General features: G+C 38.1%; 1 protein-coding gene across 4 annotated transcripts in view; it reads left to right on the forward strand.

The window, feature by feature from the left end:
- The window catches only part of LOC108701460 (partitioning defective 3 homolog B), a 653,761-nt gene that overhangs the window by 527,723 nt on the left and 98,541 nt on the right, over positions 1–27,497 (forward strand). The window contains exon 21 of one of the 4 annotated variants that reach the window (XM_018236180.2): positions 1,649–1,678. The exons of the other annotated variants lie outside the window; for them this stretch is intronic. Coding sequence (XP_018091669.1) covers positions 1,649–1,663 — 15 coding nt within the window. The 3' untranslated portion in view covers positions 1,664–1,678. Of the gene's footprint in view, positions 1–1,648; positions 1,679–27,497 lie in introns of those variants that run through there. 4 annotated transcript variants of the gene reach the window in all.

The raw sequence follows: 27,497 nt of genomic DNA on the forward strand, positions 1-27,497 counted from the left end.
TGTGCTTGGAAATGGAGCACAGAATGAATTTGGCAGTGCTGTAATCATGAGGGGTGAGCTGGTATAGGCATGTAGGCATCCCCCTATCTTTCCTCCCTAACATAACATGTAAAGTAGCCATGACACACAGTAATAATGTTCTTTAATAAAAAAGTGTTTAAAGTATTAAAGGTCAATAAATAAACCAGACTTTACTTTGAGCCAGGACCACTGACCAATTCTATCTTTCATCTTCAGGGTAGGACTGGGCTTGGGGGTACACTGGGAAAAAAACCCGGTGGGCTCCAGCTGGCCAAGACCTCCTCCCTGCCCTTTTTGGCTGCGGCCACCTTCTCCGGCCATGGTAGTAGCAAACAAAGGTACCAGTATGCGCGCGAGGGGGCTAAAGGGGTGTTGCAGTCGGTGTCCGGAGGGGGGTTTGCGCCAGGGACATGGGGCCCTAGTCCAACCCTGATCATCTTCTATCTATCTATCATCTTTCTATCTATCTATCTATCATCTATCTATCTATCTATCTATCTATCTATCTATCTATCTATCTATCATCTATCTATCATCTATCTATCTATCTATCTATCTATCTATCTATCTATCATCTATCTATCTATCTATCTATCTATCTATCTATCATCTATATATCTATCTCTATGTGATGTGTATATGTGGTTTTTAAGATTTTTAAACTTTTAATCTTTTAATTATTTCTGATGATATTTTCTGAATAATCAACTGAACAAAACAGCTTAATAAAAACTGCCCCAATGAAATACAGCTCGTTGTAAAGTAAGAATGCTTTGTAAATGATGGTATTTAATACAGTTTACTAGGAATTTTCAGTTCCAGGATCCACAGCCTGTCAAACTGTTATATGTGTATGATCTGACCAGTGGCTGACAAGTCACACATAGATATATGTGGATTTTTTTCACAAGTGTATTCTAACAATGTCTATTTGCAAATCAACAAGTTCTGTGTGACAGGGCGGAATCTCATAGGGAGAAGAGTAAATGCAGAGAAGAGGACAGTTACCGGGACTAATTGCCCCCAGTGGTGTAAGGTGCATTACAAATGTGCCAACCACAACCCTTTCTGTCTGTTTGGCTGGATCCTCTCAGTGACTTACTACATGCTTGTCACTTGTAGTGTTCAGCCAAGGCAATGGGCTTTTCAATATATAGTCTCTCAAGTCACAGCACCACTCCAAGCAATTAACTGCTTGTCATTCATTCACAGCAGTACATCTAAACTGGAACGCCGTTAGTTATAAACCTGCAGGTTTCCTGCCCACCAAAAGCAGAGTACTGTAGAACCGCAAGCCCACCCTTAACACAGCACCGGCTCACTCCACTCTACAGGGAAATTATACTTACAACATTTTACCTTGATTTATTTGTCAACAAATTAAACATTAAAGAAAAAAGTTTCTCAGCAGAAAGTGACTATACATTTCCAGAATAAACTTAAATTTTCCATATAACTTAAACGTAGCCCAAAAAACAAGGGTTTTAGCAGTCAATTCTATTTTTATAATGTCCATTTAATTAATTGGCACCTGCCAACACTGCTTTAATAAAAGCACAAAACCAGATTGTTTGCTCAGGCTTTAATAACAATATCATGATATTATATATACCTGTTTCTTTTGTAGGCACAGCGTCCGTGACAAATGCTCTTCTAGGTCCTTGACAAAGAGGTAATTAAACTAATACTTTAATTGCTTATGCAAGTGTTTTCACAGATAAATAAATACCAATCTTTGGTATTTGTTCGCGAGTTTCTGGAATAATAGCTCTAATAACAAGTGGCATGACCTCTCTTGAATTAAGAAGAAAAAATTTCAAAGCTAGTTACATTTTAATGCAAATGTTACCTTTTGTAAACGGATAGTCTGAAAGAAAAGGTTTCCATAGCAACGCTCGCAAACTAGTAACCTATTTATCATAGATTTTGTGTGAAGACGGAGTCGGAAAGCAAAATTTGAAGGGGAGAGTTCTCCTTTTGATGTCAGGTGTTTTTGGTTTTAGAAGACACAGCATTATTCTAGACAAAATTTGGAATACATTAGCCATATTTCATTTTGTTGCGCTAGGGAACACATCCAAGAAAATGATCATTTGCAGGAAATGGGAAAGCCATTATGTAAATGTCTGTTTAATGTTTACTTAGCTCTCTACCTTACATAGAGATTTATTCTCACTTATTTAGGTTAAATGAGGTGCTAAATAAATGCAATAAATATTTCGATTTCTTGATATATGTACACTTAAGATGGTCATATAGGGGCTGATAATGTTGAGTCATCTGGCAATCCCAGACCAGGTCAGCAGTGTATAAGGGCCAAAATGGTAGACCCCTGACTGATATCTAGTAGATACTAAAAGGGTGAGCTGGAAAATCTCTTTGGGTAAGGGTTGCATCTTCAAATGCTTTCCATGCAATTGGAACAGCCTCGGATGGCCAATTTTGGCAAATGTGTCTTGTTTGGGGATGTCATCTGGGTGTTGATCACCAGCAGCATTACAGTAGTTTGGGGGCTATGACATGTAATGTGCCACCACCACTTGTAGCAGCAATTAAAACACTGCTAGTCTCCCCTAATTCCTTCACTTGCTGGTGGTTTTAGTAGCAGCGAACATGTGGTGCTTTCCATTCAAGTAAAATAGCTTGAAGAAATCCCTGGCATTATTGGCACGGCACTGGATTGTCAAGTGTGCCATAACCTTTTGGCTGTGGACTCAAGGGTGTTTAAACACAATTACCATGCAGTGCAGTTAATTCAATTTATTGAATTAAACTTTTTAAGGCAACTACAACAAAAGTTTAAATAGTCAGCATCCATACAAGGAAAAAAAGGGTAAGTAGATAGGATCTAGCTATTAAATCAAGTTCAAGAAGTTAACTTTGAAATACTAAATAGGCTAGTAAAATTTAGATGTATCCAGGAACAATGGTGAATATAGAATTTAGTCTAGTTGATCTGTCTTTCCTTGCCAGTTTGTTTTAAAATATTTTCCATTAGAAAGGTATTTCATGTGTTGTTTTTTTTTGTACTTTCAAATCTAAAGACCATGGCTTCATTGACACATAAGACATTTAGCTCATTGATACAGTGCAGTTGTATGTGGTCCCTTGATTAGTCTGCCCTGAGGGTAGAAGCCCATGAATACATTTATTACTGCATTCTACAAGGCACATTGGAAACTATAGTTTAAGACTATTACTAATTGGATCTCTACACATCTCTGCTTATTTGACATGTGAAAGTGTTGCAGAAGATTACAGATACAATACAGGGGGAAATAATACACTGTAGGGAGAGCTTACAGACCCAGGCTAGGGACAGATGGGCTCTTCTGTTTAGAGTTTAACCGCAATGAGAAATTGGACAGGTTTTCCTGTGACTGTCTGCCAGCTTCTAGCTACATAAATATGTTCCGCCAGTGATCCTCTTTACTAGTTAATGCTGTTGGCAGTATTCCTTAAATGACACAGGCTTACTTCTGTGGGAACCCTGCCTCACAGGTCTCCTTTGCTGGCCTAGTCTCAGGGCCGGATTTACATAGTGGGTGCCCCTAGGCCCACTGCCATTCGTCACCCGTGTCCCCCCTTTATTTATGCAAATTTTCATGATCGGGACCTGAGCAATATGGACTGGGCACAGGAAATTTACAAAATTACTGTATCTTCTGCACATCCCCAGTGTTTTTGAACTAATGTGGGTGTGGTTGGGCAGCATGCCGCCCCCCTAAAATCCTGCCGCCCTAGGCCCGGGCCTAGGTGGCCTTTCCACAAATCCGGGCCTGCCTAGTCTCCATGTAGCTGCTAGAAAATGTCTCTCTCTTTTCAGCCTGCAATTCATTACAGTGAAATAGGATTACACCAAAATGCTGTTAGGACCATGGGGGAAGACTGAGTAGCATTGCCAACCCTTGTATGGAACAAAACATGACACATGAAATTCTTTCTGTGTTCTTCTGGTTTTTCCCTTAAGGTGGCCATACACAGGCAGACTAAAGCTGCCAATATCGGGCCTTTAGACAGATTCGGCAGCTTATCTGCCCATGTGTGGGGACTCCCAACGTGTCCCCCCAATTGATATCAGGCCAAAAATCAGCCAGATATCAATCGGACAAGCTTGATTTTTTCTCCGATCCAGGAACGCATTGGCTAGTTGATGCGGTCCCTGCAACCCGTCGGAGCCCAGCCATTGTTTGTCATACGGGATAAGATCCACTAGTTTAATGACCTCGCCAAATGAGCGGATCTAATAGTGTATGACCACCTTTACTTAGTAAACTTTAGCTTAATGCTATGCAAAGGGTCCATTGTTTTTCCTGTTACCTTTGTATTTTTAGGTCCTTTTTACAACATGAATTCTTATGATTCTACTTTGCTAAAAGAGAAATTAACAAATACATCATTCACCAGTCAGATTATACACAGAGAAGAGGCAGTTTCAGTGTTTTAGTTAAAAGTACGTGACTCTGATGATTTCCTTCTTCATTAGTGCTTTAATATCCTTATCAGTCTAAGATGTAAAATATTTTAATAATTCGAATAATCTCACTAATGAAATGATTGTGATGATAAATCGGCACGTAACCTGTGAGTTACAGGTTTCAATTTTAATATAATAAGACTGTTATGCCTTCTTAGGAGATTAAATGAAGCCTAATAACTTTGTCATAAATAGCCTAATGTGTAACATATCCATGAAGATCTCATAACAGATTCGGCTCTGGAACTATTAGTAATTACATCATATAAAAACTGAAGATAATGAGACCATTGTACAAGGGTTATTCTGTGGCATTAAATATTACTGGTAATAAGTATTAAAAAGGAAAATGGCAGAGATTACTGTATATACAAAATACTGTCCTGAATTTGGGGTACTGTCAAAACTACCTCTGCAAAGCTGAGCTGCAGCTTGGAGGCCTGATGGATATTTATTGTGCAGCATATGCATTTGCACCTTTATTGTCTTTGGATGTATATGACTGAGCAACAAGTTCAGATTCATTGTGAAATTGTTTCATACAAGGGCAGATGAAAATGATGTTAGGTGCACTGCATTAATACCATTTCTAATGTATTCTTTGGCCAGCATTTACTAATATATGTCAACCAGATATCAAAGGTGTTTGCTGTTTATGAGACCAGTGTGACATATAAACACAATTAGTCTAAGTTTGGGCCAAGGCATATTTTTTCCTCTGATTTAGACTTTACCTAAGAATGACTTTTTCGTGGAATTTTTATAAATGATGGATTATTTCTCTCTCATAATTTTCTCAAATGTCAAATACAATTCATGACACATAATTGGATGCAATTTCTGTTTTTGTTCCAATTCCAGCATGCTTGTGGCTTAGGAAAGAATATATATTATTTCCCAAGATATGAAGGATATTGGGAAAAATATGTTTCTTCTTTGGAGGAGTGACTGTTCTCTTACAGTTTGGTATCAGATGCAGAACACAACACAGGCCTAATGTAACGGTTGGCACCCTGAATCTAGAACCAATGCCAAGCATCCCGGTCTCGGCTCGTGCTTCTTCCTGTAGCAGCCGCCTTTGGCCACGGGAGGAGCCCTCAGCTACTCAGATGCCGCCAGGTCTTAAAAGGAGAGGTGCAAGGGGAAAGGTTCTAAGCAACGAAGGGGCACAACTGTGAGCAAAGTCTATGGGCAGAAGGTCGTGGTACAAGGCGTAAGACAAAATCATAGTCAGATCAGGCCAGGTCGAGGCAGGCAGAGAATAAACTTAGTCAGGCAGGCAAGGGTCAAAACCAGGTAGTCAGAAGGATGAGGCAGAAGAGGTAGTTGAAATTCAGGCAAGGGTCAGGATACAAGAATTCAGAATAGTCAATAGCCAGGCAGGGGTCAAAACAGGATACAGATCAGAATCAGGAACAGATAGCTCAAAGTTAACACCACCAGGATAAACCTATAACGGGCAAGGTCTAGGAGCCCAAATGAGCCTTTTATAGTGGTTTGAATTTTGCGCCTTTGTGCGCCTGCGTCATTACGCCAACGTGTCCGCGTCTATTTTAGAAACAAACATGGAGGAGGAAGAAGCATGGCGTGGCGGGCGTCCCCGCCGCACCACTGGACCACCAGGGCAAGTCGTTTTTATTACACCTATTCAATCACATATTTAAAGACTTACATTTTCAGATTTTCCTAATATCTTGAGTGAGCATCAGCTTTAACTGCTACAACCCTGCAAAATACAGCTGGAGCAAACATTCACAACACACCAGGGCTCCCATAATACAGTACACCATGGCACTCGGGGGAGATCCTGGCCCCTCCGCTGCCTGAGGCAGCAGCAGTTGTTGCTGCCCCCCCCCCCCCGGAAATTCGCTCTAAAATTACCAGGAGCAGCATTTTTACCGTCCCCTGGTACCTAGTCGGGCGCTGCAGCCTGAGGTGACACCCCTGATGGCACTGCACAGCATTTTTCTTTGAGCTTGCTGCTAGTCTGGACTAACATCTCCTCCAGCCAAGACTCCAAATTCCACAATGTTCTTGCATGATTCTTTAATTATTTGCTTATCATACCTCCCAGTTTTCCCATTTTTTGAGGGACAGTTCTGATTTTGGCAGCTTATTCCACAGTCCTGGATTTTTATTAAAATATCCTGAGTTTCAATTTGATCTCCTGCACTTACACCAGAAAAAACACAATGTTTCTGAGACTTAACAAAATAAGGCTTTTGGCAGAGAGCCCAGAATACTCCGCACCTCAGCTCTTCCATGACCTGTCAAATTTTGTAAAATGGACGCTGTATTTAGGGGGTGTGGCCAAAAACATGAGTGTGATTTTTTTTGACCCTCCTTACATTTATCAAATATTGGAAGGAATGGTTTATCCCTTGGTTTCTGCTGCATTGTTTCATAACCAGCAGTGCAAAGACTATTGACAGACAGGTATTGCTTTCAATAGCACTTTTTTTTAACTAATGAAAATTAAATTAATAAAATATTTCATATTGAACATATACTGGCTTAGAATTGTTTTATTAGGGAAATTTTGCATTTTTCTTCTTTAGTGACATGATGACGTTTGAGCCAAATGTCATGAAGCTTTTCTTAAATGGATTCTGTAATGGGAAAACCTTTTTTTTTTTTTTTACAAAATGCATCAGTTCATAGCGCTCCTCTACCAGAATCATGGTTCAAGAATAACATTTTAAATGAATTATTTATTCTACACATAGTGTAATTTAGTAATAAAAACAATATCATAAAAATCACAACAGAATCCCTGTAAGTTGTTTTGTCAAAGTGGTGAAATATAAATGCCCTATACAAGTGATAACCAAAATATAAGACTTCTTGGCTGTATATGTCAGCATACATAAAGACAAATAATGTTCTACACAACGGCCTTTGAAAAGAGTTTGCAGTGTGGCTGGTTTGTTTATTATCAACATTTAGATTTTTATAAATGCAGATGCCCTTTATGGTGGGCCCCACAGCACTAGTTTCACCATCCCATAATTTTAAAAATGGCAGTTCCTGAGAGTCAGACTTCTACACAACATTTTAAATTACACCGTCACCCTTCATAAGCTGCTCTCACTGACACCTATAACTAATGTTTCAGTTGAAAGCTGTGAAAAATAATGCTTAGTACCTCATGGAAAATTGCCTTAATCCACATTTACTTAGACATCAGGGAGACACAGATCTGTGTTTAATTAATCACATACTGGCTAGGTCTGGTGACAGTGTGAGCCAAGGAGGTTTAGTAGCAGTATTCATTTCTCTTCTCTAATGGTATATATTAAGATATGTGGATAACGTGTTGAGTTTATAAAGTGCTAACAATATTTACATTAAACGTTCTTATTTTGCTTTGCACCAAGCAGCAATTACCTTGGTAAACCGTGGAACAAAAAACAAGAGTTAAACTGAAAGTTAACTTTTAGTATGTTATAGAATGGCTAATTCTAAGCAACTTTTCACTTGGTCTTCATTATTTCTATAGTTTTAAAAGTATTTGTCTTATGAATCTGTCCAGCCTTCAAATGGGGTTACTGGCCCCCAACCAAAAAACAAATGCTCTGTAAGGCTAGAAATGTATTGTTATTGTTACTTTGTATTACTCACCTTTCTATTCAGGCCTCTCCTATTCATATTCCAGTCTCTTATTCAAATCAATCCATGTTTGCTAGGGTAATTTGGACCCTAGCAACTAGATTGCTGAAATTGCAAATCGGAGAGCTGCTGAATAAAAAGCTAAATAACTCAAAAACCATAAATAATTGAATATGTCTTAGAAAATCAGTCTCTACATCATACTAAGGGGCACATATACTTAGCTCGAGTGTAGGATTAGAATAAAAAATACTTCGAATTTCGAAGTATTTTTTTGGCTACTTCCATCAAATTGGCCTTCGACTACGACTTTGAATCGAACGATTCGAACTAAAAACTGTTCGACCATTCGATAGTCGAAGTACTGTCACTTTAAAAAAAACATCGACCTCCTACTTCGCCACCTAAAACCTACCGAGCACCAATTCCCATAGACTTTCCTAGCAATTTGTGATCGAAGGAAATTCGTTGGTTTAAAATCCTTCGAATCTTTGATTCGAAGCATTTAATCGTTCGATCGAACGATTATTCCTTTGATCAAATGAATTGCGCTAAATCCTTCAAATTCGATATTCGAAGTCGAAGGATTTAACTTCGAGGGTCGAATATCGAGAGTTAATTAACCCTCAATATTCGACCAATAGTAAATGTGCCCCTAAAAGTTAACTAAAAGGGTGAACAACCCCTTTAAGGTAATAGGACAATTTGGGGAACTTTGCTGGCTACAATTTTTGCTATTTTAGGAGGCACTACTATATTGCCTAAAATCGCCCCCATTGTCTTAAAGCACTAGTGCAGGCCATTTTAAATGACTGTGTCAGGGCACTAATGCCAAAGCAAGCAAAGGGGACAGTTTGGGAAATTTGTTTCCAAAAGTGTCTGAAATCACCCACATACCATTGCCTTTACTCTCAGGCACAGCAACATTTCTACTGTGCTTTTATTATTATTATTATTATTATTATTAACATGTATTTATAAAGGGACTTACTCCACGTCAGTCTTGGCTAACTAACTGGGAAGGTTCCCAAAATTGTGGCGCACGGAAGCCAGGTTTGCATACATAAAATGTAATATTCCTTTTGTATAACACCAATGCACCTACTGGTTGGCGCTAATTCATATGTCTAATGGAAATTCAATATGGTCTAGAGGAGTCACCGGAAATAAATTCTTGCAAATCATGGTCACTGTGCTGAACCAGGTGCCTATAGACAAATAAGTGCACACATTTTTCTCGCTAATGACTTCACTTGATTACATGCTAATGGAAGACACTGCATTTGATGAGTTTTTGTGCATATGTCTGCTGATAGTGACATTCTGTCTTGGATATAAATTGTGTTGGCGGATCTTTGTGCATCTGACTCATGTATCAAAGTATCTCTAATTTGAATAGAAAATAATAAAAGAAATGTTAGTAGGTTATCTCAGGGGCCCCTGTAAAAATGTGGTATATGGATCCTCATTATATCCCTAAAACAATTATCTCCCCCAGTGAACAACATTTTCTCCCACGCCCTGTATCGACCAATACCCTGTATATCGACCAATACCCTTGTAAGATTTTGACTTGTCTCCTTCACACTTCAGCTAAATTAAATAATTATAATGAATTATATCATTTGCAAAGTCACATTTTTCTTTTTGAATACATCTTTTTTGCATTTGCCACAATCATAAATCCAATATTTATATATTATAAATGCCTATTTTTTCTATTATCTTGACCCACTCAATGTGCTGTATCCCTTCTTCGATAATTGAACCAAGGTAAGACGTAGAAGTTATAAGCAGAGGGGAAAATTTCTTCTTAGATCCTGTTGACAAAGTATAGTGATTTCTGTTTGGATAAGGAGACATCAACACACACACAAACACCCATGCACACTTATAACTCCATTTGCCTTGCAAGTTATCATTTAGGCTCTTTTGTTACGATATTGTGTGGTGTAACGACGGACTAATATAAGTAATTAATTGGAAGTTATACATAATTGAACTGTCAACTTACAGAGATAAACTACCTCAGGGCAGCAACGGAACCTGATCCATACAAATATACCTGGGAACTTGACCCTGCAGCTCTATGCAGCTGTGCTAAGGAGTAGTCAACTTTACATGGCCTTATAGTTGACAGCTGGTACATCCCTGTGAATTAAAGTGTCTTATTAAGCCTAATGAGAAATAGCACATTTGCCCAATATATGAATATCTTTATATAACAAAATATTTATAGAACTATAACATATTTATATAATAATATATATATATATATAAAAAAAAGTTTAGATTGCTTAGATTTATAAATGTCTTATTAACTAGCCTTTTGGGGCCAGAAATCTAACAGTGAAATAGCACAGTGCATATGCCTACAACGTATATTTTTAGGAAAATGAGTAAGAGCAAGTGATATCTTTTATTAGTGAATTATAAAATGTAAGCTTTTGGGACAATTTATGTTCATGCTTTAGTTATTGTTTGTCATACAGCTATTTTCCTAAAAAAAAAACAAAAAAAAAAAACGACATCCTCTTATATCAACGACTTTAGGAGTGTCAGATATAGTGAAGGCCATAGTTATAAAATTGAATGGATTGGTTAAAATGTTGATAAACTTATCCGAAAAGCTCAGAATAACAGGAAGGCCACTGGCCATAGACTTTTTTTTAGAATTAGAATTATTAGATTAAAATGTAATTTCCTTTTTCTTTATAATATTAAAACAGTACTTGATCATGGATCGATTTTAAAGGGAAAAAATCGAATTTTTAGAGATTTATTATACCCCAAAGCTGCTAAAAATCAGAATCCTAAACTACTCCATCTCAAACCGGTCAAGGTCACGCAGAAGTCAATGGCAGATGTCCCTGAAGTTGTCTCTTGACATTGTGATCTCCGCTGGATAATCCAATAAAGTCTGCATTTCGTCCGTAGTTTTCGTTTCGACAATTCAATATTCCAATCATACAATTTGAATTGATGCATGAATTCGTTGCAACACTTTTTCACTCCAACTTTTTCAAGAAAAACTATTGATAAATGAGTTCTATATGTGGATGGGAGTTTGGACGACTTTGTTTTAATAAAAATTAATTGGAGTTTTAGTAAATAACGCCCTCAAGGTATGGAGATAGGGCCGTGGCCGGTATTACAAATTTACCGGCAATATAGCAGCCGGTAAATTTGTAATACCCCTAAAAAAAGCCCTTGGCCCATCCCCAATCTGATCAAAACGTACTATTTTCTCTGCCTTCAGCCCATCGTGCCGTGGCTCTACTCCCTTTGACGACATGATACATCCCCTTTGACATCACGGCCCGCCCCTTTTGTTCCCGCCCCCACCACTGGCTGATGAAAATTTTGTTAAAAGGTGGCAACCCTATATGGAGAGCCAAATTCCTGAAAGATCCCTTATCCGGAATACCCCAAGTCCCTAGCATTTTGGATAACAGACTCCATATCTGTATACAAATATCGTATAAGTATAAGATCAATATTGATATTTTGTACTGATTAATGTTGTGATGCATCCTGGTTTGCATGTTTTCTTTGTTTCAATAACATAGGTAATGTGTGTGTATGTGTATGCATACAAGCTGAATCTGATAAGCAATCTCCAAGAATCCTTAACTCATCCCCATCTGTTGCAAAAGAAAGGGAGTACAGGGATGTGTTTAAATAGGAAAGGTGGAGCCCAGGCAACTAAATGCAATGCACTGTGTATTTATACATGCTTGATACTGCTTTCAGGATGTTTTTTTCTCTTGGTATAAAGACTGTCTTGTCAGTTAAATGATGTCTTGTTCAGTTTAGATAACCCCATTGTATCACTGTTTTTCTTGCATCAGCGCATCATGTAATTGAACTCACTATAAGCCCTATGGCTTTCACTTTGCAAGGATAAAGCTGAAGGCTGTAAGTCCAAAAGAAAAGATACATTCCTGGCTCAGTCTTGTAATGAACCAAAGAAAAGACACACGCTGATTTTATTATATTATATAGAAGTGAATATCTAATGATATAACTGGGGCCGTACTAATACTGTTAACTCTTTACAAATGTTATTTATTAATTTTTAGAAACCTATAGTCACACTTCTTTTCCCACTTAATTTAGGTGATTATAGCCTTGTTTTCTGATTACCCTTGGCAATGGCTTAAAAGTGACAGTTGTATAAATGTGCAGGCCGATAAGCACACATTGCATTATCCCTGCTGATTACATGTGGAAGGCTTATTAGTTATTAAAGTGCACTGGAAATTGTGGAAGGCTTATTAAAGTGCACTGGAAATTGCATTATATAATCCCCGTGATTGGTTATTTTATGAACCCTGAAGAATAAAGCATTTGGACTGAGGGTGACAGCTGAGTAGTAGCCTTTGTGTTTGTTAAAAGAGAACACGTTAAGAAGATTTAGTGCCTTTTAGGCAGTCCCCTTTGCCAGTAGTGACCTCTAACTGGTAGGGGTTGTAATAGATAATAAAGCAGGCTCTCTGCTGGCAGGCTGCCTGCCTCTGGGAAGCCTTTTCATTGTCTGTTTTCATTAGTTACATTGTTCCTCGATTTCCTGTTTCTCAGAGAAAAACTCTCTTCCCCGAGCAGCAGATATCAGTGGAAAGGGTCATCTATCAGGTAGAAATGTTACTTGCTCCATGGGCAGGGTAAAATTATAGCCGAGGGATCTGTCAGTATAGTTTTCCTTTGCTGGTTACAGCGGCAGAACTAAGGAGCAGATCATTGTGTTGGAAATGATAATTGTATTAAAGAAGAGCAGCTCGAGGATTTGAGTTATATAAGCCATTTAATGCAACCCCTTCTTTAGCTTATAGGGGCAAAAAAGTCATAAATCACCGTGTTTGAATTCTTTACTGGTGATCAGTGAACTTTGTATATATGTATATATGTATGTATGTATGACTTTATTTGTAAAGCGATGTTAATGAGCTGCAGTGTCGTACATTGCATAAAAGTACAATATGAATAAAAGTACAATATGTAGAAAGTACACACAGGGAGGACAAGTCAGTCAATAAATACAATAAATATGCACAGTACACAGAGCTCATAGAAGGACACAGAGCTGAAGTGCTATGTGGTAAGAGCCACAGTAGAAAGGAGGTCCCTGTCCATAGAGCTTGCAGTATAAGTACTTGTGGCATTTTGCTTTTGATATAAATTTCACAAAACTGTGGAAAATTCATTGAAACTGCAAAATTTTGCCAAATTGCTTTGGTGTCAATGGAAAGGTGACCTAGCGACAGCATTTACAGTACCCTACCTTGTTAGAGAAGCTCCTTTCCTCTATGCTTCAACTGTTCTTCATAGAAAGAAAAAGGCTCCCATGCTGCCAATATCTTCCAAACATGGTGCCCGGACAGTATCTTAGATAGACAGAGGTAGGGCTGGGGAAGCCTCAAATCACATTGGTTGATGTGTAAGGCAAGGGGAATATTATAATGCTTTTTTTCCAGTGCAGCAGGAAATCTACCACATGGCCAAATTCTAGCAAAGATGCAAATTTCATTGCAAAAATTGTACTGGGCACAAGGTATGGTCTTCCCTATGCTTTACACCACGGTCATCCATGGGTGCATAATTTATGTTTAGGAATTGATGTGACATGCAACACATGCACACACTAAAACTGACAGCACTTGTAAAGTTTGACATGCCGACATTTAATTGCAATAAATACTATTCGCCAGATTTGTGAGTCCCGTTTCACTTGCGTTACAGCAAAAATTCCCTTCCTTTAGCTGTGAAAAATGAGTCTATGAGCTGCAAAAACAGTTGGAAAGTATTTAAACTTGCTTGCACATACATTAAAGGGGAGGGGGTGAAAATCAAGGCCCTCTAGTCTTTTGAGTTTAAGTATATTAGCAGCAATTATCAGGTGCTTCAATATTGCACACATATCTCTGGGGTAAGAACAGTTTTCCATGCTGTAAATATCCATAATAAGTGCTTATGACAAATCAAACAAATACATAGGTATTCTGCATTTATCGATGTGGCATCATTTGAGAAAAAACAACATCAGGCAGGCACCAATCCGGTCCAATCCAATCAATTTGGTGCCTGCCTGATGTTGTTTTTCCATGAGTTACTCCCCTGTGCTGATGGTCTGGGGCATGAGCACCCGGACCCAACTGGGAAAGTGGTAAGCTTATCCTAATGATACATAAGATTTATGCTTTTCATTAAATTTTGGTTCTTTGCATCATTTGAGGTCAAACTCACAGAAGCAGCTTTCTACTTTTATTTGACCCCAACCTGCCCAAGATCCGCAAAGACCTTTGTGTATGATAGTTTCAGAATTTGGCATTTCCTTAAAAAAATGTCTCTTTCATCTGGTTGGGGTATTCATCTGGTTGCTCAGGTCTCATAGGCAGTCCTCATTGTGTTTTTATGCCCCCAGCCTGTCCAACAGATGTATAAGCCATTTTGTACCACATTACCATCTTAATAGGATTTGTTTTGCAGACACTTGGGTGTAAAGGACAAGTTGCTATCTAAATGGAAAAAACTGGATGTCACAATTATGAATGAAGTAGTTAGAATTTTAGTATTTTTTTGGCTAATTTAATATTCTCAAAAGGTATAACCATGTTCTAAACTTGTTCTTCCTTAGAGCAGTTTTTCCCTATCTTTGGGAATAACAGGCAAGGGTACTTGCTGAGATTGTCTATCATTGTATAGAGCTGCCAATCTGGTGTTCATTAGAGGCAATTAAGAGATGGAATTAAGAAAATCACATTATAGGATTAAAAGCATAAGAAACCACCCACAGAGCAAAGGACAGAGAAGATGACTGGGAAATGTGTTTCACTTTTCTAAAGACAATGGCAGCCAGTGGGACAGTTTTGGATCACAGAAAGGCTAAAGTGGCTAATCTGCAGGGTTAAAGACTAATGCTCCTCCTTCCTTAAACACCTATTATTTTTCACCAGATTCTAAAGATGGCTTTCTACAGACAGATATTTCATACAGATTGGAGAATGTGCGTCTGATTATGGTTGGCGCAATTACATTGGAATTCTAAGAAGGAATGTTGCAAATAAAACATGGCGAATTGGAATAAAATTAGCATCCACTAGAATCCTAGGCTAACAAACAGCACATGTTGCATGCCAGCATACACTGGGCAAAACCTGCCCCATGTGTACAGTAACAATTGAATTTGCCCTCTGTCATATGGGGCCTTTCTTTACCTTGTTCCACCATTGCTCAGTATATTACCCAATAGATTGGATTTTTTTTTTAAATGTGACAGTTATTACCATTTTATACACAATAGGGTCATACTAGTAATACCTATTAATGCAGGATGCTGTCTTTCCAGGGTAGCTAATTGAACAATTAGCAAGCATGTTCCACCATTCAGCCAATACGAGTATCAAGTTTTCACTTGATTATTAGCATAGGCCAAACCGTGTGCATGAGTTACCAAAGAAGATGCATATTTATATTGGCTTCAATACATGGAGAGCAAGTTGCATTCCTGTTTTACATGTGTCAGTGAAGGTCTGGTTTCTGTAATTTATGGTGGCAAAAACAGTGTGACTGTATGATTTGGTAGGTGCAAGTTCATTGCAGTTGTATACCTACAAAGAAGACATACATATAAGCCCTGGAAGTGACACTTCCTCAAGGCATGTGCTAAATTCAGGGTTCCTTTAAACCCTTGTGCCCTATTCTTTGTACCGTTTAAAAAATAAAGCAAAATTTAGATGGGCGTGTATTGATGCAAGTACCTCGGGAATAGTGCTTGAATGGATGCAGTTTTGGCACATTTTCATGACAAAATACCTTGCACTCATCTCTATTTTAGCCACAATATCCCCTATTACTTTGTATTCAACAGGCCCGGATTTGGGGAGAGGCCCCCTAGGCCCGGGCCTAGGGCGGCAAGATGTTAGGGGCGGCAAGCAGGCCCCCTAACATCTTCTCTATAACATAGTAAAGCGGAGCGGTCCGTGACCGTCACATTTCCCTATTGACTCGGCGCAGCAGCTTGTGTGGACTCCTGCTGTGCGCCTGCCTCTACTCTACAGAGAGTAGATAGCAAGCGGTGTCGGTGCAGATCTCCACTTCTTCCGGTCTGCGATCTGTGACGTTGCCGCGTTACCATGTAACTGCGCATGCGCGCTTCATCGTGACATCATTTGTGCGCCACACAGGCACGCACGGCGCCAGAGTAATTAGAAATAGAGTCTAGAGGATTGGGAAGGGAGCAAGTTCAGGCAAGAGCTGCTGAGCGCATGCGTGCACAGAAAATACGGGGGGGGGGGGCGGCACAGTAGCTGGGCCTAGGGGGGCAGGAAGGGTAAATCCGGCCCTGGTATTCAAGCCGGGTATAATAGAGATTTAGATATTAAATCAGCAGACATGTTTACATGTCTACAAAACACATTTGTCTTTACATTCTTGGAAGGTGTTTGATTCTGTGAGTACCCTCCCATCAGGAAAGTGTCTTTTGAACCAGCTTCTCTGTGCCAGTGGCCTACAGGAAAACATCAGAAACATGTCCTTTAATGAAATTCTACAGTGGAATCTGGGATAGTACTTAACTCTAAAGCTGTAAATGGATCATGTCATCTGATTGCTATAATCCCACAAACCAGAATATGATTGGCTGTTATCACGGATGTACAAGGAGAGGCATCCAGTCTGAGCTTGTCCAGACCCTTCTGATTTACACAAATGGAGTCACACACCTGTAGTTAAGACATGAGCTGGATTTTCTGTTTTCTTATGAACTAATCGCACATGCTGTCCTGGTATTTATGAGCAATATAAACTGTCCCAAGGCACCGATTAGAAATCTATGGCATTCATAGGTTATGACATAATAAACCATAAGGCTGGAGTACAAATGCACAGATTTAACTCCTTCTCAGTTTTTGTGCTGCAACCAAAGCCGAGATGAAAATGTGTTGCTAATTTCATCTCTCAGTACTGGCTTAACCCATTCCCTCATGATGTATGTTCAGCATATCCTCTAAAAGGAGAAAATTACCCAATCTGCGGAGAACTTTACCTTCAATGTTTAAAATCACTTTGATGCAAATGTGCCTAATTGCTTATCTTCCCGTTCAAGTTATAGAAATAGCCACACTGCTGCTTTTATCAGTGTGGCTCCTTATATGAACTTGAACTTTAGAATCTTTATAATTAAAATGATTTTATCCCAATTATGCATTCAGTATTGATTCAGTTGAGACTGATATGCATTCCTAGGTGATGGATCTGATTTAGATTGAACCTTCAAAATTGATTTAATTTGACCAGATTTGTTAAAAGTTTGATAAGCCCGTTGGATCGACTAGGATTGATCCATCCATAGCAATTATTATTGCCTTTGGCCCTTAAATAAGCATATTATTTTTTTTTCCAGCAGAGGACAAGTAGCTAAAAAACCTTTTCAGGCCTGCCAAGTCAATGCAAAATAAATGATAATATGTGCAAAGGAAAAATGTTTTCAGTACGAACAGGTTTAACAGGTTTAATTAGATGCCTCCATTTGTGTCTCAGACCTCTGTAGGGAATTTCCGCAAATCATTTGCTCCATTTACTTGTCAGATGTTGCTTAGCAACTCCCCATATTAAAACCAAATTCCTATTTCCTGAATTAGCCAATATTGGTGGTGTTGATGGGGGGGGGGAAGGGGGACACGGTGTCTTCAACAATCAAAACACACCAATGGCATAAGAGTCTGTTCCTGTCACTATATTGTCAGTAATGATGTTTCTGAATGTAACAGGTACAGCACAGAAAGTATGATCATGTTTTCTCCAGCATTGTACTCCACCAATCAATTTTCTATGGTGTGGTTAGAGGTAGGCAGCACCTTAGGCTAACAATTATTTTTGGGTATGAGCATGGCAGAGAGTCGATTAGCGTTGGTACTAGTGGATTTAGGTGATTCTCATAGGGACTACTCAAGGGCAATTTGGGGTGTTTGTGGCACTAAAAAAAAGCAGTGATAAAAATACAAGACTATCCATGTGCCATTGCCCATAAAGGAGGGCAGTGGGATGACAACATTTTAATACCTACTTGTGTAAACAAATTGAAGCTATCAAACCCTCTGCCTTTAACTAAATACAAGGGGCAACCATGTTGGAGTAAAGATAAGGGTTATCAGTCTCACATGAGTAGAAAGCTCAAAGAAGCATTGTAATTATAAGGGCAGAGACACATGGTCAGATTCGGGGAGATTAGTCACCCAGCAACAAATCTCTTTTTCGGGGCGATCCGAGCCCATCCCATCGGCGATTTACATTCTAGCCTGCGGGAAGGCAGTTCGGGGAGATTAGTCGCCCTGAAGAAGGGGGGATTAGTCGCCCTGAAGAAGAAGGGAATTTGTCGCCGGGCAAATAATCTCCCCAAATCTGAGTGTGTGTCTTTGCCCTTAAAGGATTGTGTCACTCCAATTCTGTTTCACAGAAACCTCTGCTGACATCAGTCAGTTTCTGTGTGCTAATAACATTATGTGCCCGATCACAGTTTAATGAATAAACCTGCAAGGCATCGTCTCTCTAACTGATTACTCCCAAATGCTACAAAGTGTACAATGCAGGTTTAGTTACACAGGCACTGGCTATTGCAAGGACTGAAAAAAAAAGGGTATCAGTTCCATGGCTGCGGGGCAAATGAATATTACTAGTTCACATATCAGGACATCAGTGTTCCTTAGGGTAAGGCAAGGAAAAAAGGCAATGGCACACTGGACACGATCAAGCAGGGAAAACCCTTGCAAAGATTTATTTGCACACGATGCAACGTTTCGGGGTAGTCCCCTTTGTCAAGCACGCGGCGATCTTTTTTCTATTGTCGCTCGAAATCGCCTAGCGAGGCGATTTCGAGCGACAATAGAAAAAAGATCGCCGCGTGTGTTTTTACGCAGCGATTCCCCATAGACGCCAGCGCCACAGGTTCGCCAGCGATTGAGGATTAAAAGTCGCGGCGAATAGTCGCGGCGAGTCAAATCGCCGCGCTATCGCTTAGTGTGGCCTTACCCTTAGGGTATAAGACTGCACTGGCGAATATTGGTTACAGAAATTAGAGAATTGGTTACAGAAACGCCTTCCCTGCAACATAAGGAAAAGACCCAGCTGGCAAGGACACGGGACTATGGTTCATATTCAGAGACATTTACTTGTATTTTGCAGGGAAAATGCATACCTGTATTTAGTGAAAAGCCTATTCAAATGGGGTCTTTGCTAAAAAAAAATTTTTAATTCTGGAATGTTCACAATTTAAAATAGTCTTTCTATGAGAGAGGGCTGGATGGAAGTACTAGCTACACCATGTGCCTCAGATAATACAGATAAGGGATCTGTTATGTAAAAGGCTGTCTCCCATAGACTCCATTTTATCCAAATAATCCACATATTTTAAAATGATTTCCTTTTTCTCTGTAGTAATAAAACAGTACCTTGTACTTGATCCAAACTGAGATATTCCTTATTAGAAGCAAAACCAGCCTATTGGGTTTATTTAAGGTAGTGGTAGAAGACTTAAGGTATGAAGATCCATATTACAGAAAGATCCGTTATCAGGAAAACCCCGGGTCCCAAGCATTCTGGATAACAGGTCCCATACCTGTAGTTAACATTGAAAAATATCAACATCCTTCTAAGATGCTTTGTAGGTCATGAGACCTATTTACTATGTACATGTTAAAAATATTGTGGGAGTGGTTTTGAGACCCAACCCATTCCCATAATTCTATTGGGAAAATGGCAGAATCTTTTCCCTTATTCTCAGGTATTTTACTCCCTCCAGATGTTACTGCTTTTTCAGAGCCAAGCAGATGTCCCTCCTTTCCTGGCAGCTGCTGCTAATGCAAGCATGAGTTGCCAAACAATGCAATTATATGGTCACTACATAATCATATCATTTTGCAGTTTTCTTGCTGTAGTAGTGAATAGCCAATTGGAGAATAAGGACACCTGTCCAGGATGAAGGGAGTAGGAAGGCAAATTATTTGTTCTTAGTTCTCCTGAGCTTCCTGGATGTGCACAATGGAGCACTGATCAGTTGTAACTCATGCTTTAAGACTTTTACACGGAACCTCATGCTGTAAAAACTTAACGCAGCCAAGAGTTAAATGGGGGTAATATGACATCCTCCCAAATCCAGCCTTCTGGGCACCACTTCTATTTAAGCTAATTTATAGAGCTGTGCACACCAATCATAAAGCCTGATTAAACCGGATTGCCTCCAACTACAGAATTTGTTTCCCCTTCCCTAGTATATCTTTATCCATTGGTTCCCATTATAAGTTTTATAAATCACTGTAGTTGGCTGTAGTTATGCAAGTAGTTATAGTTTACAGTGCTACAATGTTCTAGTGTCACACAAAGCAACAAATGTCACAAATAGGAGTCTACAAATTAATGAAATAGATCAGTGAATAATTAAATTAAAAAATTGGATCAGTGAATTCCATCCCCACAAAATTTTTGTTTTTTCACTCAGGACCTGGGGCTAGCTAGATAAGAGATCTTTCCATAATTTGAATCACCATAAATGGGTCAAAGTTTTGAGAAAAATTGCAGTTTTAATGGTTTAATGGATAAGGCCCTTAATTTTTTGTAATGAAGGCTTAAAGTGTGACCAGGTGAAGGGAAGGTAACAGACAGCTACATGCTTTATATTTTTCCATTCAAGTACAGTGGTGGCTAACTGAGTATTCCATGCAGTACTTATTTATACATCACTGGTACTGCTACAGAAATATAATTGACTAATCTTTATTCCTATTTGCCCCACATGGAAGCCAAGTTCCACTCTGAATCTAATTAGAATTATGTGGGTTTCTCTTAAACCTGCTGTTAAATCTGTTTGGACAATGATTATACTTGTGCACATAAGTGATCAATAACCTAATGCATAACTAGTGATTTCTTGTCCCGATCCTGGGGCTCTCAAGAAGCTTGGCCCAGCTTAAGAAGTCAAATTAAAATCCCTTAAAATGTTTGGATTGCCATTCCACCGGTCCTTAAAGCCCTGGACACGAGCAAGAGGACTAAGGGGCACAAATTTAGAGGCACAGTCTTGCTCTGGTAACTTTATATTTCATTAGTGTTTTTTACAGAACACAAGTAGCACTTTCAAGGTGCTATATATTTTATATCCAAACTGCTATAAAAAAACTTAAGAAGAAATGGCTTGACAAGCATTGCAGTCTATATATTGTGTTGCTGCTTCACTTAGACAGGAAATCCTCTGGAGGAGTACAAATTAAACTTGTAGTATTTATCTCCCTGCAGCTCAGGTGCCAAAAAAGTGATCAATTGTGATTTTATTATTCTAACCCTTGCAGTGCGGGGTTCAATAACTGCAGTTGAGATAATAACCCAACTGACAAGCATGGAACTAAACGCTGGGCTAATTTAGCAGCAGACTTTATTGCTTTCACATTTGCTTTAAAATCTGAAGGGTGGAACTACCCTGACCATGGTATAATAAATCTATATTATTGCACAGTTTTTCATATTATTTATTGAATATCCCTAGATTAATTCAGATTTTAATTATTAACAGTCAAAGACAAACATTTACAGTTCAAAGGCTAGGATCCTCTCTTCTTATAAAATCTACATGTTGCCCAGTATGAGATTCAGAATTTCATTGCAAAGAGGAAACGCTTTATCTCAGCCTTTCTAAAAATAGATAAATAGATCTTGGATGTTTGGAACTGCACCTGGTGATTCTTAAAGGGCCCCCTATTAGGGATGTAGCGAACTGTTCGCCGGCGAACTAGTTCGCGCGAACTTCGACTGTTCGCGTCCGCCGCAAGTTCGCGAACGTCGCGCGACGTTCGCCAATAGGCGTTCGCGTCAAAATCGGTCGCCCATTCGACCATTCGATCGCTAAAATCGAACGATTTTCGTTCGATTCGAACGAAAATCGTTCGATCGAACGATTAAAATCCTTCGATCGTTCGAATCGAACGATTTTCGGATGATCGAAGTTCGCGAACAGTTCGCGAACAGTTCGCAAATTATGCCGGTGTTCGCGAACGGCGTTCGCGAACACATCGGCGGCGGTTCGCTACATCCCTACCCCCTATCTGCCAGTTGATCTGACCTTCTTAAAGTTCATGCTTTTTAGTGCATCCCCTTAGTCCCAAAAGGTTATTTTGAGGACTCCAAGCAGCTGGCTGTGTATTCTCAGAGATTGATGATTGCTAAATAATTTACCATGTGTGGATTCCTACGTTTGCTGTAAAGGATTTTTTTGCTCTAGGAATGGCCATGCCAAAAGTCAGGTGAAGCCTGAGATGTGAGGAAGTGTCTTAGTTCTTTGTGAAATCTGATACTATGCATAATCCTAGGTAAATAGAGAGGTGGCAGCCATGTCGCTGCAGTTAGGCTTTAGCTGGCACATTTCAAACATGACTTTACAGGAATTTGATTTATGAGGGTCAACTACTTCTTTCAAATAAATAAACAATCTATGGTTATCACTAGGTTTTAAAGAATGTATGTTGTGACGGCTCAGTATACAAAATGTTCTTCATGTTTCATGTCAAATAATGGTGTGCAGCTCAAAACATGGTTTTTGTGTACTCAAAGATATCTGATGAATCACACAGGGAGATTTGAGATGTACAGAATTGCACTGAAGACTTATCTAGACTCAAAATACAGTTTAGAAGAGGAAAATATTCCTCCCCATCTTCCTGGGTAGAAGATTATCTACGTTTACAGGCTAAATACCAAGCTGCCATTCGCTATTTATTTGTAGTATTTGTGTTCTAGTAATATTTATCTGACCTATCAAAGGAGAATGAGGAAATGCTCTTATTGATCTCTGTGTGCTGGGATATTAATAGCGTGTTTCTTTATTATGCATCAGAAGACAAGTGAAGTATAAATTTATTTTATATTTCAGTTGCTGAGCTAACTGTATTTCTGCATTTATTACAACCTCCAGAATATTTAATTGAAACTATTGTTCCACAACAATTGAAGTACACTCAACTGCAATCTTACTGCTATATGATAATAACAAAAATTATTAATGAACCATTAATCAAATATATTATAACTATTGCAAGGGCACTGATACCCAGAAAATGGAAAAAAAAATTGAACCTCCAGTCATATCAGAATGGGTAAATTTAGTAGAGGAAACCACGCATAATGAAGAGATAATAGCTTTTAAAAGGGGTACTTTACTCAAACACTTCCAAAATTGGAGACTTTGGTCTGATTATAGTAAAAAGTACAAAAATAAAAATGTGATACAAAACACCTCCTAACCTATAATGTATTTATTTATTTTTCACAATTTTCTGATAGTTTCTATCTCTAACATATATAAATTATATTGTCTTGGAATAGCATAAAAATATACCATTGTAAAACTTTTCAATTATTCATTGTGAAATATGTAACAAATTCTTATGTTTATGTCAATATTCTATACTTTAAACCCCCCCTCTTCATTCTGTACCCACCCCAATCCCCTTCTTTTTGGAAAATGAAAAATAAAAGAAACATTGAATTGAAAGAAAAAAAAAATGATTTGACCGATTAATCTCTGGTACAAACACACCAAGGTTAATAGAATGAAACAGAATACTGGTTCTGAGAGATGACTGGATTTAGAAAAAGTATTGCAATCACAAATAATTTACATTCATTGAAAATGTTTCATTGATGTACTGTATATTGAACAGTTGTTCTTTCATTAGACAAAATGTTATTGCTTATATACCCTTTAAAAAGTGTCTGAAACAAATGTATCTTGAAGGGGAGCTCCACCCTGTTACCTGGAATGCTCAGGACTTGGAGCTAAGATACAGGATCATAATATATAATAAAAATATAGAAAGCATTTTAGGCTAAATTCTTAATTTAATCCTTGGAGAGAGAGAATCTAATTTTTAATCCATACTGACTCTCTTCTTTCTAACTGTTGGCTAAGATTACTGCCCCGGGCTTAATTGACCTGTTCTTGTACCCCCTATTTCACTCAGGCCGTCGTATGTTTAGAAACATAAAAATGTTTAGCCACAGATAATTCCAATACGTAATATTTTTCTCAGCCTTAATTGTATGCTTTTCTTTCTCTGGTCTTTCTCTGGTGTTTGGTTTCATATATTACTCTTATGCTCATTCAATTGAGTCCTCAGACTTCTAGATGTCTGTCCTACGTAAGACAATCCATAGGGGCATTTTATTAAATAAATAACCCCAGAACAGTTACATGTAAAGTGTCTTTTCATCTCAATCGGTGTGCCCTTGGTTGGATGTGATATGGTCTTGTCACTTATACTACCCCTGCAATATTCACATTCACCACAACCAAAGGTACCCATTTTTAAGGGCATTAATAATCCACTTTTCTTTACAATATCTGTCCTATTGATTTTCCCCACATATATGAAAACAATGGGGAGGTCTACAGCAGCATTTCAGGGGCTACTGCCACCTAAGCCAACAGCCCCGATGCCGTCCCCCCCCGCGCTCCATGCTTTCAACTTCTAGTGTCCGTGCGGATCCAAGGGAGGGCTGCATCTTAGTGCAGTGAGCGCTATTGCTTGCCTTATGGCAGGAGCGGCCCTGGAGGTCTCAATATTTTACCTTCTTCCTGTTCTAATTGCAATATCCTCCAATATTTAAGAATAGTTTTTTTTATATGTGAAGTCAAATTTCCGAATGTTGAAACAAACACAGCTTTATTATATCTTTGTTGCCTTTTCTTACCTAACCAATACATCCTCATGTTTCGCTTTACCAAAATCCAATTTTATTTGATTTAATTGTCCTTCATCATTACACAGCTGAAGAAACTTTTTAACCATCGAATCTGCTTCGCGTTCATAAAAATTATCATTAGATGTAATATGCTTTACCCTACTTAATTGACTGTATGAGAGGCCTTTAAATAATCCTGGGGGATGGCAACTATTGGGTAATAAAATATTACACTCAGTAGGCTTATAATGTATTGTAGTAACTATTGTGTTATTTTCAGTTTTTATATTAACATACAAAAACACCAATTCATATTTAGACCGTTCAGACAAAAACTTGATGGTATCATGGACCTTATTTAATTCCTGTTAATTAATTAGATTTTGCAGATGCCATTCAAAAGAACTGTATTTACCTTATACAGGTATGGGGATCTATTATCTGTAAACCGATATCCCGGTGGCTGAGTTACTGGAAAGTCATCTCCCATAGTGTCTATTTTAAGCAAAGTTTAAACATTTTAAAGATGATTTCCCTTTTCTCTGCAATAATAAAATAGTACCTTATATTTGATGTATTGGTAAATTAAAGAGGCATAAATCCATATTGGTAACAAATAAATCCTGTAGGGTTTATTTAATGCTTATTTTTTGTAGACATTAAAATTATATTGATCCAAATTACGAAAAGATGCCCTATTTGGAAAACTCAAGACCCAGAGCATTCTGGATAAAGCAGCTACTGCCTGAAGCGAGTTTATCATTGCATGGCTGAAATGAATCTAGAATTCTGGGGTGAATGCAGCATTTTGGGTAAAAAAGCATGGCAATTTGCATCTGAATTGCACTTTGTACACTGCACTGTGTTCACAAACAACTCTTGGGTGTTTGATTACAGAAACAAGAAGCAACAACATGCCTGTGATTCCCCAGATTATTTCAGTAACACATTTTTATACAATATATATTTACAGTATATATTTACTTTCATTCAAATTTTGTATTTTTTCTCTTAAAATTTGTGTTTTTTTATTTCGCTGAAAAGCTCAAAATTCGAGATTTATAAAGGGTAAAAACCAAAACTCTAAAACTCTAAAAACTTTAATACAAAACTTCACCAAGTTTCAGCTGTTGAGGTCCTATGTTGATAAATGGGCCTCCCAGAGTCTGTACAATGTTGCATTTATGACCTTACGGGCCTAATCGTATAAGGAAGATAATAAGTGTACAAAGGAAACTAGAATCAAATTTTTCTTGGGAGTGGGGATTAAAGTCGTATTTGTCATCATTCACATGTTACTGCATCTGGAAATGAAAAGGCTTACATCATACAAAGGGCTATTGAATTTTTTTGCATTGAACCAACTACGAGAGACATCAATGATGTGATCATGTAATGCGTGTCCCTCTTTCAGGAATGTTTCAACTTAAATAGCTGTAATGATAGATAGATCCATAATTATGTATATAAAATGATGTGGTCAGATATGATAATTGCTACACATTTAGCAATCGGCATGTATGTTCTCTTGTAAGTTTTTTGTTGATTCAATGGAGCTTTATTAGAAGATATCTAAAGCAGACAGAGAATTGCTAAAAATTATGTCATCAGCTTTTGCTGGAGCTTTAGGAACAAATAATATATTTGAGAAATACTGAAACATGTATTACAAATATTCAGGTATCTCTGTGGGTATTACAGAGGAAAATTATTATTGATAAAGACTTAACGCTAAAACGTGGGGATAATTTTCAATATATTACTTATAAAGAGTTCTTTCTTACAATACCGTACAATACTTTGTGTATGTACAATTTATTGTGAGTGTACAAGCCCATAACTTTATGTGGCAAGCTCTACTGGGCAGGGATATATGTCAGAAATATTTACTTCTATACTTTGCAGAGTAACATCAGTGGCATGTGGGTAATGATAATTATTTGTCTCCAGAACAAAACCAACTATATCCATTATTTGTCTAAATAAATAAAAATAACATAAATAATAAATATATTAAAACTATATATATATATATATATATATATATATATATATATATATATATATATATATCTGTTTTGTACTTGAATTGACCTTTCTCCTGCTGGAGTTTGCTGTAAGCAATTCCAATAACAGATTTTAAAAACCTTAACTGAACAACAACAAACCTCAAAACCTAGACCAGATCCAAACTAAGCTGCGAGTGCTTAAGCAAATCATCTCATCTGTTTCAGACATCTTATTTCCTCCCCAGAGTGCCATTATGATATATGTGTTCTTTCTAGTTTCAACACAGTGCCATAAACCCAAATGTCCTGAAACATAAATGTTAGGTGCCTTTTTTCCTGTCCAATTCTCCAAGGAAAGGGATGGAACACGTGTTTGAACAGTGTTTTTGCTCTGTACAGTATAACATAATTTTGCTGTGTTGATGTTCATCCATGACATGAATTCCAGCAGAATTCTTCACTGAAATCCATTTCTCAAAAGAGCAAACAGATTTTTTTTATATTCAATTTTGAAATCTGACATGGGGCTAGACATTTTGTCAATTTCCCAGCTACCCCTGGTCATGTGACTTGTGCCTGCACTTTAGGAGAGAAATGCTTTCTGGCAGGCTGCTGTTTTTCCTTCTCAATGTAACTGAATGTGTCTCAGTGGTACATGG

The sequence above is a fragment of the Xenopus laevis genome, chromosome 9_10L (assembly GCF_017654675.1).
Source record: "Xenopus laevis strain J_2021 chromosome 9_10L, Xenopus_laevis_v10.1, whole genome shotgun sequence".
In the NCBI taxonomy this organism is placed as follows: Eukaryota; Metazoa; Chordata; class Amphibia; order Anura; family Pipidae; genus Xenopus; species Xenopus laevis.